At 44.6% G+C, this 12,500-nt stretch overlaps 1 protein-coding gene across 1 annotated transcript in view; it reads right to left on the reverse strand.

Annotated features, from left to right (window-relative positions):
- Nucleotides 1-10,736: 10,736 nt before the first annotated feature.
- LOC143018463 (uncharacterized) overlaps nt 10,737-12,500 on the reverse strand; it is a 12,623-nt gene continuing 10,859 nt past the window's right edge. The window contains exons 6-7 of the mRNA XM_076173828.1: nt 12,153-12,274; nt 10,737-11,737 (exon numbers count right to left, since the gene is read on the reverse strand). Coding sequence (XP_076029943.1) covers nt 11,470-11,737; nt 12,153-12,274 — 390 coding nt within the window. The 3' untranslated portion in view covers nt 10,737-11,469. The remainder of the gene's footprint in view (nt 11,738-12,152; nt 12,275-12,500) is intronic.

The raw sequence follows: 12,500 nt of genomic DNA on the forward strand, positions 1-12,500 counted from the left end.
TTTTGATGTTGTCAATTCCCTTTAGAATCTTAAAGACCTGTATCAAGTCACCTCTGAGTCTACGCTTTTTTAGGGAAAACAGATTCATGTGTTTAAGTCGGTTATCGTATGATTTATTTTTGATATTTAGAATCAGTTTTGTGGTTCGCCGTTGTACTTTTTCTAGTCTGTCAATGTCTTTCATGAGATTCGGTGACCATACGGAAACAGCATATTCCAAATGTGGACGAACTAACGATTTATATAGCTTGTTAATGAGTGATGGACTTTTGAAATCAAAAGATCTCGCAATCAGTCCTAGAATCTTGTTTGCTTTCTCAGAGGCTGAAATACACTGCTTGGATAATTTGAGGTCGTTACTGATAATTACGCCGAGATCTTTTTCACTATCCACTTTTGTTAAGGAATTTCCAAATAACTTGTAATCGTACCTACTGTTATTTTTACCTATGTGCATTACCTTGCATTTACTTGTGTTAAATTTCATTAGCCACTTTTCAGACCATTGCTGTAATTTATCTAAATCTTCTTGAATATGTAATTGGTTTGAGTGATAATTTGCCACCCTCGCACAGTTTTGTATCATCAGCAAATTTGGAAACATGGTCTATATCATTTATATATACTATGAATAGAAGTGGCCCAAGAACGGAACCCTGAGGAACTCCACTTGTAACATTTTTCCATCTAGAAGTTTTTCCATTTGAAACAACTCTCTGTTTCCGACCATTCAACCAATTACTAGTCCAACCTAATAGGCTACCACTTATTCCGTGTAAAGCTAATTTAGTAAGTAGTCTTTCGTGTGGGACGGTATCAAAAGCTTTTGCAAAGTCTAGATATATTAAATCGATATTGTTTCTTTTGTCATAACTCGAGATAACTGTGTTGTAGAATTCGAGTAAGTTAGTCACGCAAGAACGTTTCCGTCTGAAACCATGCTGGCTATCATTTATCAAACGGTTACTTTCTAAATGATGTTCGATAGCATCTCTAATGATAGTTTCCATTATTTTTCCTACGATTGAAGTCAAACTTATAGGCCTATAGTTATTTGGCTTCTTTTTGTCACCTTTTTTGAATATGGGAGTAACGTTAGCTAGCTTCCATTCTCTTGGGACATCTCCGGATATGATGGATTTCTTGTAAATAATTTCTAATGGAACAACAATCTCATTTTTCATTTCCTTTAAGATTCTTGGATGCCAACCGTCAGGCTCTGGTGTTTTATTAACTTTGAGTTTATCTATACACCTTTTAATTTTTTCTTTTGTTATATTTACTGTAGTGAGTAAGTTTACCCTAGACTTTTCACAGGTTTCAGTTTGGAATTCACTTTAAAGTGTTTCGTTTACGAATACCGAGCTAAAATAATTGTTTAAGATATTACACATTCCTTCATTTGAATATTCAAGTTGACCGTCAGCAGATAATAGTGGACCAATGTGATTCCTAACAACCTTTTTATCTCTAATGTAACTATAGAATTCTTTGGGATTCTCTTTGGATTTATCAGCGATGTTCATTTCGTATTGTCGTTTTCTTTTTCTTATTGTCTTTTTTAAATCTCTCTGTATTGATACATAACTTTCATAGTCATTAGAGGCACCTGAGCACTTATATTTCTTATAAGCCTGTCTCTTTTTAGCAATACTTTTTTCGGTTTCTTTTTCGAGCCACTTTGGGCGAGCCTGATTTGGGGGATGTCTGTCCTTAAAAGGAATGTAAGTTTGAATCAATTTAGTGAGCGTATTTTGAAATATTTCCCACATCTGATCTACAGGTCTTTCCTTTAATTTTGCCTCCCAATCTGTAAGCTGAAGCTCATGACGTAGTCCTATGAACTGAGCTTTACTGAAATCGGGTATCTTAGAAACACAAGTATCTATTCTAAAATTCTTTAGGAGTAATCTAACTAAGTTGTGATCGCTATTTGCAACAGATTCACCGACTTCTACATTAGTTACTATGATTTCGCGGCTAGTGATCAATAGATCGAGTAAGTTGCCATATCTTGTGGGCTCTTTTACATGCTGAATTAAGTAATTGTCACCAAGAAAATCAATCAAATTGTCACCAAGAAAATCAATCAAGCGACTACCTATATGGCCATGTTCAAGGGTCATCCAATCAATGTCAGTAAAATTGAAATCACCAAATATCAATAAATCCCGGTTGCAGAAGCTAGACAGTTCTTGAAATAACAGTTTGTCGTCTGCTAATGATAATGTCTTTGGCCTATATATTACACCTATATTCATTTTTTGTCCATTTGTTTGGGTTAACTCAACCCACAAAATATCATATGCATCCTGTTTCATTTTCTCTAAAACACAAGCATGAACATTGTTTTTAACGTACAACAGAACACCCCTACCTTTCTTGTGGTTTCTATCCTGATGAAAGTGTTTAAATCCTGCACTATTAAATTCAGCTTCGAACTCTGTACCATTTAACCATGTCTCAGTTATTCCTATCATATCGAGATTTTCGCTTTTGACATACGCCTGTATTTCTTGAAATTTGTTCCTAATACTACGAGCATTAAAGTACATGGTTTTAAGAAACATAAATTGATTAATTTAACGCTAAGTCAGCATCTCTCTCTGTGTGTCTAACTGCCATCTTTCTGTTCATGTCCCTGTTTCTGTTTCTCCTCCTCTCCCTACCTCTGTTCCTTCTTCTGTCCTTCTTTCTTGTCTGACCTACGATTGACTTGTTGAGTTACCCATTTCTAATCTATTTTTCTATTCTTTCTACTTCCTAACTGCCTTTGGACTTTCTATTTTGTCACCAATGTTTTCATCATAATATGAACGATGATATTTTATATATTTCATTTCAGATTAGTTTGTCTGACCTTTAGTAAATGTTTTCATCATAATATGAACGATGATATTTCATATATTTATTTCAGATTAGTTTGTCTGACCTTTAGTAAAGGTTTCTTCACACATTTCTTATCTCTGGGACCCGTGTGGCTAATCTATTTTTCCTACACTACCATACAATGCAAAACAACACACTACAATGAAATATATAAGACTGAAGGTGAAAGAAGTTGACGAGGAGAAATGGGGTAATTTTACGCCTTAACGTTTCGACCCGCAGGGTCTTGATCACAAAGCTAACAACTCAAACTTAACCGGATATTTTATACACGGACGAGTCATCTTATGGGACGCTTCGGAGAGCTTGTTATTTTATCTGCGTATTCTTTTATTATTAATAAGCTTGTGGCTTTTGCTAAACATATAAATCCTTCTCTATGGTTAATGTTGTTATTAGTGTTGATATATGCTGCCTCAATTGTCTTCCTTAGTTTCTTGGATGATCCTTTATTTAATACGGTTGTGTTGTTCCAATCTGGAAGGTGACCATGTTTATCCACATATATGTATATATACATATACATATATATATATATATATATATATATATATATATATATATATATATATATATATATATATACATAATATGTATGTGTGTATGCATATGCATGAGGGGACGAAGAGGGGCGTCTTTCCTTATATGAATCCTTGGAAGGGAAAGATTTTTTAAGAATACCACCGAAATTATGACAAATTCGTCGATTCTAACCTAACCTACCTACCTTCCTGACCTAACCTGCATTTAGCAATGCGGTACCTGTAATTCTAGATGTCATCAGGGTCATCGTCGTCTTTGACCTGATCCGAATCTTTCAAACCAAAGATGGCGTCTCAAGGAGTCGCAGCGACTCCGTTAGTGTGTCACTTTTAGCAACGTTATCTGTCACATATTTCCGCCAAGAAAAAACATATATTATCGGCTGAAAGAAACCTGCACAGCGAAGCTATAGCGATAATCCTATACCACACTCCTGGTCATATGGCCAATTCCCGAAGGTTGAGTGTGGTTGAATTTTCCGCCAAAATCATCGGAAATTTAAAATTCCCGGCTCTGTGCAGGCATGCGCATTGTCGACCCCACCTCCCCCTCCCTACCCCTCCCTTCTTACCCGGCTGCCCGGCTTGCTGAGCTCACTCACATCGCGGAAACGGGACAGAGTGGTCAACTTGCTGCCCACATGGGAGCAGGCGGTACCGTTTCCTGCTGGTTAATCGTCTGTTAGTTTTATCGCTTTCCGCTTGGCTGCTGGTTTGTCCCATTCTTCGACTACCCTTTTAGTGATCCAAATGTTACCCTCTTATTTCTTGTGCTCCGGCTTGTGCCCGTTGCTGCGAGTCTGGTAGTGCGGAGGGGGGCTTCTGGTGTCGGCGGCCCCTTACCTAAGTTCTACGGTCCCACAGCTTGGATTGTCAGGACCTAGGCGTAGACTTTGATATTATACGAGCACAATCCGTTCCCGTCTTCGAGCCGTCCGTGGTAAGAACCCGGGCCTCTCGGAAGACATGGGAACATGTCTTATGGTACGGAGGGTGGCGCCCCCCAAGGTCCTCAGGCCTCTCGGCAGCCCCATACCTCCGACCATCATCGGTCCTCTATTGCCTCACGGTTTGCATCAAGCCCTAGGCGTAGACTTTGACCATACACAATCGCAATCCGTCTCCGTCTTCGGGCCGTCCGTGGTAAGAACCCGGGCCTCTCGGAAAACGTGGGAACGTGTCTTATGGTACGGAGGGTGGCGCCCCCCCAAGGTCCTCTGGCCTCTCGGCAGCCCCATACCTCCGACCATTATCGGTCCTCTATTGCCTCACGGTTTGTTTCAAGCCCTAGGCGTAGACTTCGACCATATACGATCGCAATCCGTCTCCGTCTTCAGGCCGTCCGTGGTAAGAACCCGGGCCTCTCAGAAGACATGGGAACGTGTCTTATGGTACGGAGGGTGGCGCCCCCCAAGGTCCTCAGGCCTCTCGGCAGCCCCATACCTCCGACCATCATCGGCCCTCTATTGCCTCACGGTTTGTATCAAGCCCTAGGCGTAGACTTTGACCATATACGATCGCAATCCGTCTCCGTCTTCAGGCCGTCCGTGGTAAGAACCCGGGCCTCTCAGAAGACGTGGGAACGTGTCTTATGGTACGGAGGGTGTCGCCCCCCAAGGTCCTCAGGCCTCTCGGCAGCCCCATACCTCCGACCATCATCGGTCCTCTATTGCCTCACAGTTTGTATCAAGCCCTAGGCGTAGACTTTGACCATATACGATCGCAATCCGTCCCCGTCTTCAGGCCGTCCGTGGTAAGAACCCGGGCCTCTCGGAAGACGTGGGAACGTGTCTTATGGTACGGAGGGTGGCGCCCCCCAAGGTCCTCAGGCCTCTCGGCAGCCCCATACCTCCGACTATCATCGGTCCTCTATTGCCTCACGGTTTGTATCAGGACCTAGGCGTAGACTTTGTCCATATACGATCGCAATCCGTCCCCGTCTTCAGGCCGTCCGTGGTAGAACCCGGGCCTCTCGGAAGACGTGGGAACGTGTCCTATGGTACGGAGGGGGTGCTCCCGAGGATCATCAGGTCTCTTGGCAGCCCCATACCTCCGACCAGTAATGACCCTCTAACGCCTTATGGCTTGCTTTGTCAGGCCCTAGGCGTAGTCTGACATTTCCACTCGTAATCCGTTCCCCATACGTCTTCGAGTCGTCCGTGGTAAGAACCCGGGCTTCCCGGAAGACAAGGGGACGTGTCTTATGATACGGAGGGTGGCGACCCGAGGATCATCAGGCCTCGGCAGCACCATACCTCCGACCTTCAATGGTCTAACGCCTCACGGCACCACCCTCCTTCCATGTTTCTTAAGCAAAAAATAATAATAATAATAATAATAAATAAATAAATAAAAATAAATAAATAAATACCATGTTACCACACAGCTCTTCTCTTGAGCCACAGCCAACCTCTTGTCAACTTCACCTGGCTTGAGTTTAAAGATGACTTACCTGATGTTCCACCCCCAAGTAAAACACAAAAGAACTTTAGGCTTAGGGAGTCTAGTGTTAGAATTAGTATAAATCGGTTCAAAGATAAACTACAAACATTTAGCGTAATGAGAAGAGGAAAATGATTTAAATAGTACAGTTTAAGTTGACGCAAAGTGCTAGGTATTGTATAGATAAAATGCCTTGACCATAAAAAAAAAACTCAGGTCGAAATGGACATGACTTTTCCTATTTAACTTAAGCTAATCTACAGTCATGATGGTCGAGAATTTTACCATGTTAAAGTTAATTTCGACGCTCACTGTGACTCAGGTCGAAATGGACATGACTTTTCCTATTCAACTTGAGCTAATCTACAGTCATGATGGTCGAGAATTTTACCATGTTAAAATCAATTTCGACGCTCACTGTGACTCAGGTCGAAATGGACATGACTTTTCCTATTTAACTTGAGCTAATCTACAGTCATGATGGTCGAGAATTTTACCATGTTAAAATCAATTTTGACGCTCACTGTGACTCAGGTCGAAATGAACATGACTTTTCTTATTCAACTTGAGCTAATCTACAGTCATGATGGTCGAGAATTTTACCATGTTAAAATCAATTTCGACGCTCACTGTGACTCAGGTCGAAATGGACATGACTTTTCCTATTCAACTTAAGCTAATCTAGAATCATGATGGTCAAGAATTTTACCATGTTAAAATAAATTTCAACGCTCACTGGGACTCAGGTCGAAAGGACCATGACTTTTCCTATTCAACTTGAGCTGATCTACAGTCATGATGGTCGAGACTTTTAAAATTGTTAGAATTAATTTCGACGCACACTGTGACTCAGGTCGACATAAACATGACTTTTCCTATTCAACCTAAGCTAATCTACAGTCATGATGGTCGAGAATTTTACCATGTTAAAATCAATTTCGACGCTCACTGTGACTCAGGTCGAAATGGGTATGACTTTTCCTATTCAACTTAAACTAATCTACAGTCAATATGGTCGAGAATTTTACCATGTTCAAATTAATTTCGACGCTCACTGTGACTCAGGTCGAAAGGGACATGACTTTTCATATTCAACATAAGCTAACCTATAGTCATGATGGTTAAGAACTTTACCATATCAAAACTAATTTCAACACCCACTGTGACTCAGGTCGACATAAACATGACTTTTCCTATTCAACTTAAGCTATTCTACAGTCATGATGGTCGAGAATTTTACCATGTTTGATTAATTTCAAAACTCACTGTGACTCTGGACGAAGTGAACATGACTTTCCTATTCAACTTGAGCTAATCTACAGTCATGATCGTCGAGAATTTTACCATGTTATAATTAATTTCGACGCTCACTGTGACTTAGGTCGAAATGAACATGACTTTCCTATTCAATTTAAATTAACCTACAGTCATGATGGTCCAGAATTTTACCATGTCAAAATTTATTTCAACGCTCACTGTGACTCAGTGATGTCACGGTATGATAAGATGACGTCATTATGTGATAAATTGACGTCACCATGTAGTCCTATGACGTCAATTTGTGTCTGTGACGTCACGAGACGATCCTATGGCGCCATGATTAAATCCGGTGACGTCACAGTATAATCACATGATGTCACTAGGTATTAAACATATAGAAGTCCGCTTGTGGGTGAAGAGACGTCATAAACTGCCATAACACACTATTGGATGAGAACGCTCGCCACGGGCTTCGAGGACTTCCCGCGGGAAGACTTGGGGTGAGTTGGATACATACCGAGGGTTCAGGCCCGTCTTAGTGGGAGACGCTCAGGGAACGTCTTCACCCAGGACGAAGCCTCTTGACTAACGCCCACGGACGAGGTCGCTCGGAAACTAATTCGGCCTCGCATACTCCCTTTCGGTCTCTCGCTTACCCCGAGGATCTTCACGAAACTAGTGAGAGTGGTAGGCGTACGCTGGACGGAAGCAAGCGTCTCCACACTCAGGTTCCTAGACGGCTAGTTGATGCATTTGCCCACCGGGAAAGGTGCATCGGCCGACATCTCAGTGGCTCTGAGAGTGTTGGCGGACGTGGAGTTCGGGGTGGACTGGAACGGGTCTGCCCTTGCTCCCATACAGGGACTTCATTGGCTCGGGATTGAGTAGGACACAGTCAGCGCTCTTCGGGTGCTCCCCTGCGCCAAGAAAGCGTGTTTCTCTCACACGTTCTCCCTCCTTCAGTGGCGGGGGGGGGGGTTACCTCAACTTCGCGACTTCGGCCCTTCCACTGAGCCGCTTGGGGCGCCGACGGCTGGTACGGGAGGTCGACAGGAACCTACTACTTCTCCCGCGTGACCTGCCCGGGCCGATACCCTTAGCACTCCACAGCTTGTTGCGTCCCGGGCTTCGGTCGGGGCCCCTACGCCGGTCGCTCTATCCAGGTTTCAAGAGACCTTCGTAGTGTAGCAACTACGCCCACAAGTGTTCGAGTCGCTCTCCCTCCACTACGGCACCCCAGAGGTGGACCTGTTTGCCTCCCCAAACACGACCCAGCTCCCCCTCTACCTCACCTGCATCCAAAGGACACGCACAGGAGGCCCAGACGCCTTCACGGAGGACTGGAATAGCTGGAAGTACGTATTCTTTTTCCTCCTCCAGCGACACTAGTCCTCCTGAAGGTGATGCAGACCCGCAGGTCCTTCAATGGTCAGGTCCTCCTGATAGCTCCCTACTGGCCAACCCAGCCTTGGTTCGGGGAGCTAATGAGATGGGGCCCTTCTCCCCTTCTACTGGGGTCAGCCTGCCTAGCCAACAGCCTTACCACGCCTCTTCAAGCGTCACTCCAATTTGATACTTGGAGTTTCTACGGGGAGCTCTCAGCCAACTCTTCTCTACAGAGGCAGCAGACAAGATGCTCAGAGCTCACCTTCCGTCCTCAGTGCGACGGTGTGGGTCCTGCTGAAGGAGATTCCGGAACTGCCTTCGGAGACGCGCGATGGTGACCATCTCCGCCAGCATGGTTCCGGACTTCCTGACTTGGCTGGCTACCTCCGCCAACAGGGCACCGGCAACTATCTTGCCTCACTATACAACCCTCACTGATCCGCTACGCTTTGGCATGAACATCCGAGTGCCACAGAGGGCGCGAACCCTCCATATGAAGGGGATCAGCGCCTCGAGAGAGCCGAGACATCATCCGGTCCTGACCTGGTCCTTGCATCGTCTTCTGCAGTACCTGGCGTTCGAAAGGGCCATTATGGAGGAAGATCACTTCCCTCAACGTGTCGTCTTTCTGCTCGCCTTGACTACGGACTACAGGGCTTCACAGCTGGTGGCAATCAACCGCCACCCGTCCGTCTCCAACCTGGAGGAGGACAGCTCGGCCCTAACCCTCTCTCCATCACCAACATTCCTGGCCAGGAACGGCCGAGCGGACGACATGATTGGCCCTCTCAGAATACAATCCTTCCGGGAGGGAGGACGCCCACATCCACTGCGCCCGGTTCGTGCGTTCGAAGACTACGTGGACCACACGGAAAAGATTTTTGAGGGTCATCTCTTCTATAACTCGAAATTTAGGATTCCCCTAACCCCGAGGTCCCGGGCACACCTGCCTTTCCGCTCTGTGGGAGAGAGCCGACCCGGGCCATGCCCCGCACGCCCACAGCATCAGGGACTTTGTGGCATCGCTGGCGTTTCTCCGCACCCACTCGGTGGAGCGGGTGCGGGACCTAGGGGCTGAACATCGACGACTCCCTTGGGGACACGGTGTCTCTACCACTCGGTCACCCCTGGCCCATGTGTCGCCATGGAAACGGCTCCACCCCTATCATCTCATAAAAAAAAAAAGGGGTGGAGGGGGCAAAGGGCGACCGAGGAGTGGGGAAGGGCCAGAAACCGCTGAACAGGATACGAATTTCGTATAATTTACGCATCCTGTGAACAGTGCAATGTTGTGCATGTCACATTCTTCGGCGTGGGTACTTGACGTTTCTTTCTCCCCTCTACTGAGTGATAAAATGAATAAGTCTCCCATAGGAAAGACACACGTAATAACGGTTTGAATCAGGCTTCACCTCTCCTCCCACCTGTCCTCGTCTCATGCATAGCTTCGCTGTGCAGGTTTCTTTCAGCCGATAATATTTCTTTGTCGCGGCTCGTGCCGCTTAAATTGTTTTTATCGGCTTAAGAAACCTGCACAGATTTAGGGTCCCTCCCTCCTCCCACAGGCGAAGCCTTCATTTCTCATTGAAGTGAGCTCAGCAAGCCGGGCAGCCGGGTAAGAAGGGAGGGGTAGGGAGGGGGAGGTGGGGTCGACAATGCGCATGCCTGCACAGAGCCGGGAATTTTAAATTTCCGATGATTTTGGCGGAAAATTCAACCACACTCAACCTTCGGGAATTGGCCATATGACCAGGAGTGTGGTATAGGATTATCGCTATAGCTTCGCTGTGCGGGTTTCTTTCAGCCGATAAGAACGCGGGTCACGCGGTAGACCTCAGGCTGCACCTGGGTACTAAGACAGCACCACTAATTCATTGTTTTTGAATGATGGGTCTCTTTTGCCTCGTGACGCAAAGCACGAGGCTGATCATATTGTAACCGAACCTACAAACGCCAAAGTTAACCTGCAGCCATTGACTTTGGGACACTAATTATCACACCGCGTAAAATGTGTTCCCATCCCTATTCTCGGCTTTAATTCCACATTTCTTGTACCATCCATTCTTTTAGTAAATGGACTCTCCTGTCAGATGAAGGAGAGATATGGCGACAGACCTACTTTGCTGGCATCTAGACCGTCCCTCGTCGGCGGTTGCCCGTTTTGATGCGTCGTTATCATCGTCGTCGTCGTCGTCGTTGGAAAAGAAAACGAACACAACAACCTATACTTGCAATCTCTTTTATTGACTAGTTGCTCTTTTGATTATTCAAAGACAGAAACGATGCACTCAAGACTTGCTAAATATAACATCAAGTCTAAATAACAAGAAATACTTTTTATTGCGCATATTCATACATGTCTCTGTATAAATAGGTATGATATGCTGTTATATATTATATTTCAAACAATAACTTAGATTTTCTAACTGAATAGATAATTGGTACAGTCCAGGGTCGGGTGTGTCGTCAAAATAAAGAAAGCTATAGTCATAGACTTATTAGACACAATACAATATAACTGTGTGTGTGTGTGTGTGTGTGTGTGTGTGTGTGTGTGTGTGTGTGTGTGTGTGTGTGTGTGTGTGTGTGTGTGTGTGTGTGTGTGTGTGTGTGTTCTATTATTTGTACAGTTGATTGAGTAATAAAAAAAAGAACTAGACGAGTCGAAGAAAAGTCAACTGGAGAGAACTGTCACAATGATAATTGAACTGCGCCATCTTTATTTGATATATAAAACAAAACAAATGACAGTCGCATGGCGCATTTCGTCTTCGTCTGATATGTACTGTCTCATGAATGTATAAATTACCTTTGGTAACCCTTTGCTACCACAACAAAATATTATCATTTTGGCAACGTGATGAATAAATAACAACAATGATGCACAGGATTCTCCCTGAATGTGTTCATGAACGTTTGTGTTAAAAAAAAAATGACATGGCCTATGTTTTTAGGTACACTTGCAGTGCGAAGCCGGGCAATACTTGGGTACGTGGTTACAGTTTGTTTGACACCAAGCGTCCATTCCAGAAATAGTCTGCCAGGCTCCCGCGGCCACACACGTTAATGTTCCAGTTTGGGCACTAGTAGTGGTGGTGGTGGTGGTTGTAGGGGTGGTGGTGGTAGGGGTGTTGGTGTTGGTGGTGGTGGTTGTTGTGGTAGGTTCTCCCGCTGCAGGGTTTGCTGACGTGGAAGTCGTCGTCGGAGACACATTCGCCCTAGAATGAAAACAGAACCTTCCTAGTCTTGGGTGATTGTAATGACAGTGGTCAGGGTAGCGGTCAGGGTGATGGAATCAGTGTGGGGCTCTGCGATGATGCTAAAGATAGTGAAAATGGTAAGAAACAAAAAAAAAAATTAAAGATCAACAAGACCCCCAAAGTATATAATTGGCAGTTGCCGACAAGTCTATCGAAATATACACCAAATGTGAGGACGGTCGGAGCCTTTATTGTATTAGTATGACGTTTCGCTTGTTATTACAGCTTTATCAAGTACCTGATATAAAGCTCTACCAAGCGAAACGGCGTACTAGCCTCCGTCCTCACACTTGAGTGTATGTTTCGACAGACTTGTCATACGTTAGCTTTTAATGTCAACGCGACACAAGTCCCCCCCGTGTTCGATACTCACGCTCCACCTCTTGCTGAGATGGCGACGTCCGCGCAAGCTCGGAATTCTTCCTGGTTCCCGCAGCCAACAGCTCCTGTGCCATTAGGACACGTTCCCCAGTTGTTCCCTGCCACGTATCGCCACTGTAAGACAAAGGACACCGATGAACTGTAGCCTTTATTGATTTGGGCTACATTAGGCAGGATTTAGTGCGGCAAGATAAACTCTAAAGCACACCTTTTCCTTTTCTTTATTAAAAGTTGCACTTCATCACAATTTCCTTTATACACAAGAAAATACCATTTAGTTTCTAAGTCACCACGTACACTTTATCTTCTAAGCACTTCACCTAGTTTCTGACTATCTCTC

The sequence above is a fragment of the Oratosquilla oratoria genome, chromosome 35, assembly GCF_046742065.1.
Source record: "Oratosquilla oratoria isolate Oo_2021 chromosome 35, ASM4674206v1, whole genome shotgun sequence".
Lineage (NCBI taxonomy): Eukaryota > Metazoa > Arthropoda > Malacostraca > Stomatopoda > Squillidae > Oratosquilla > Oratosquilla oratoria.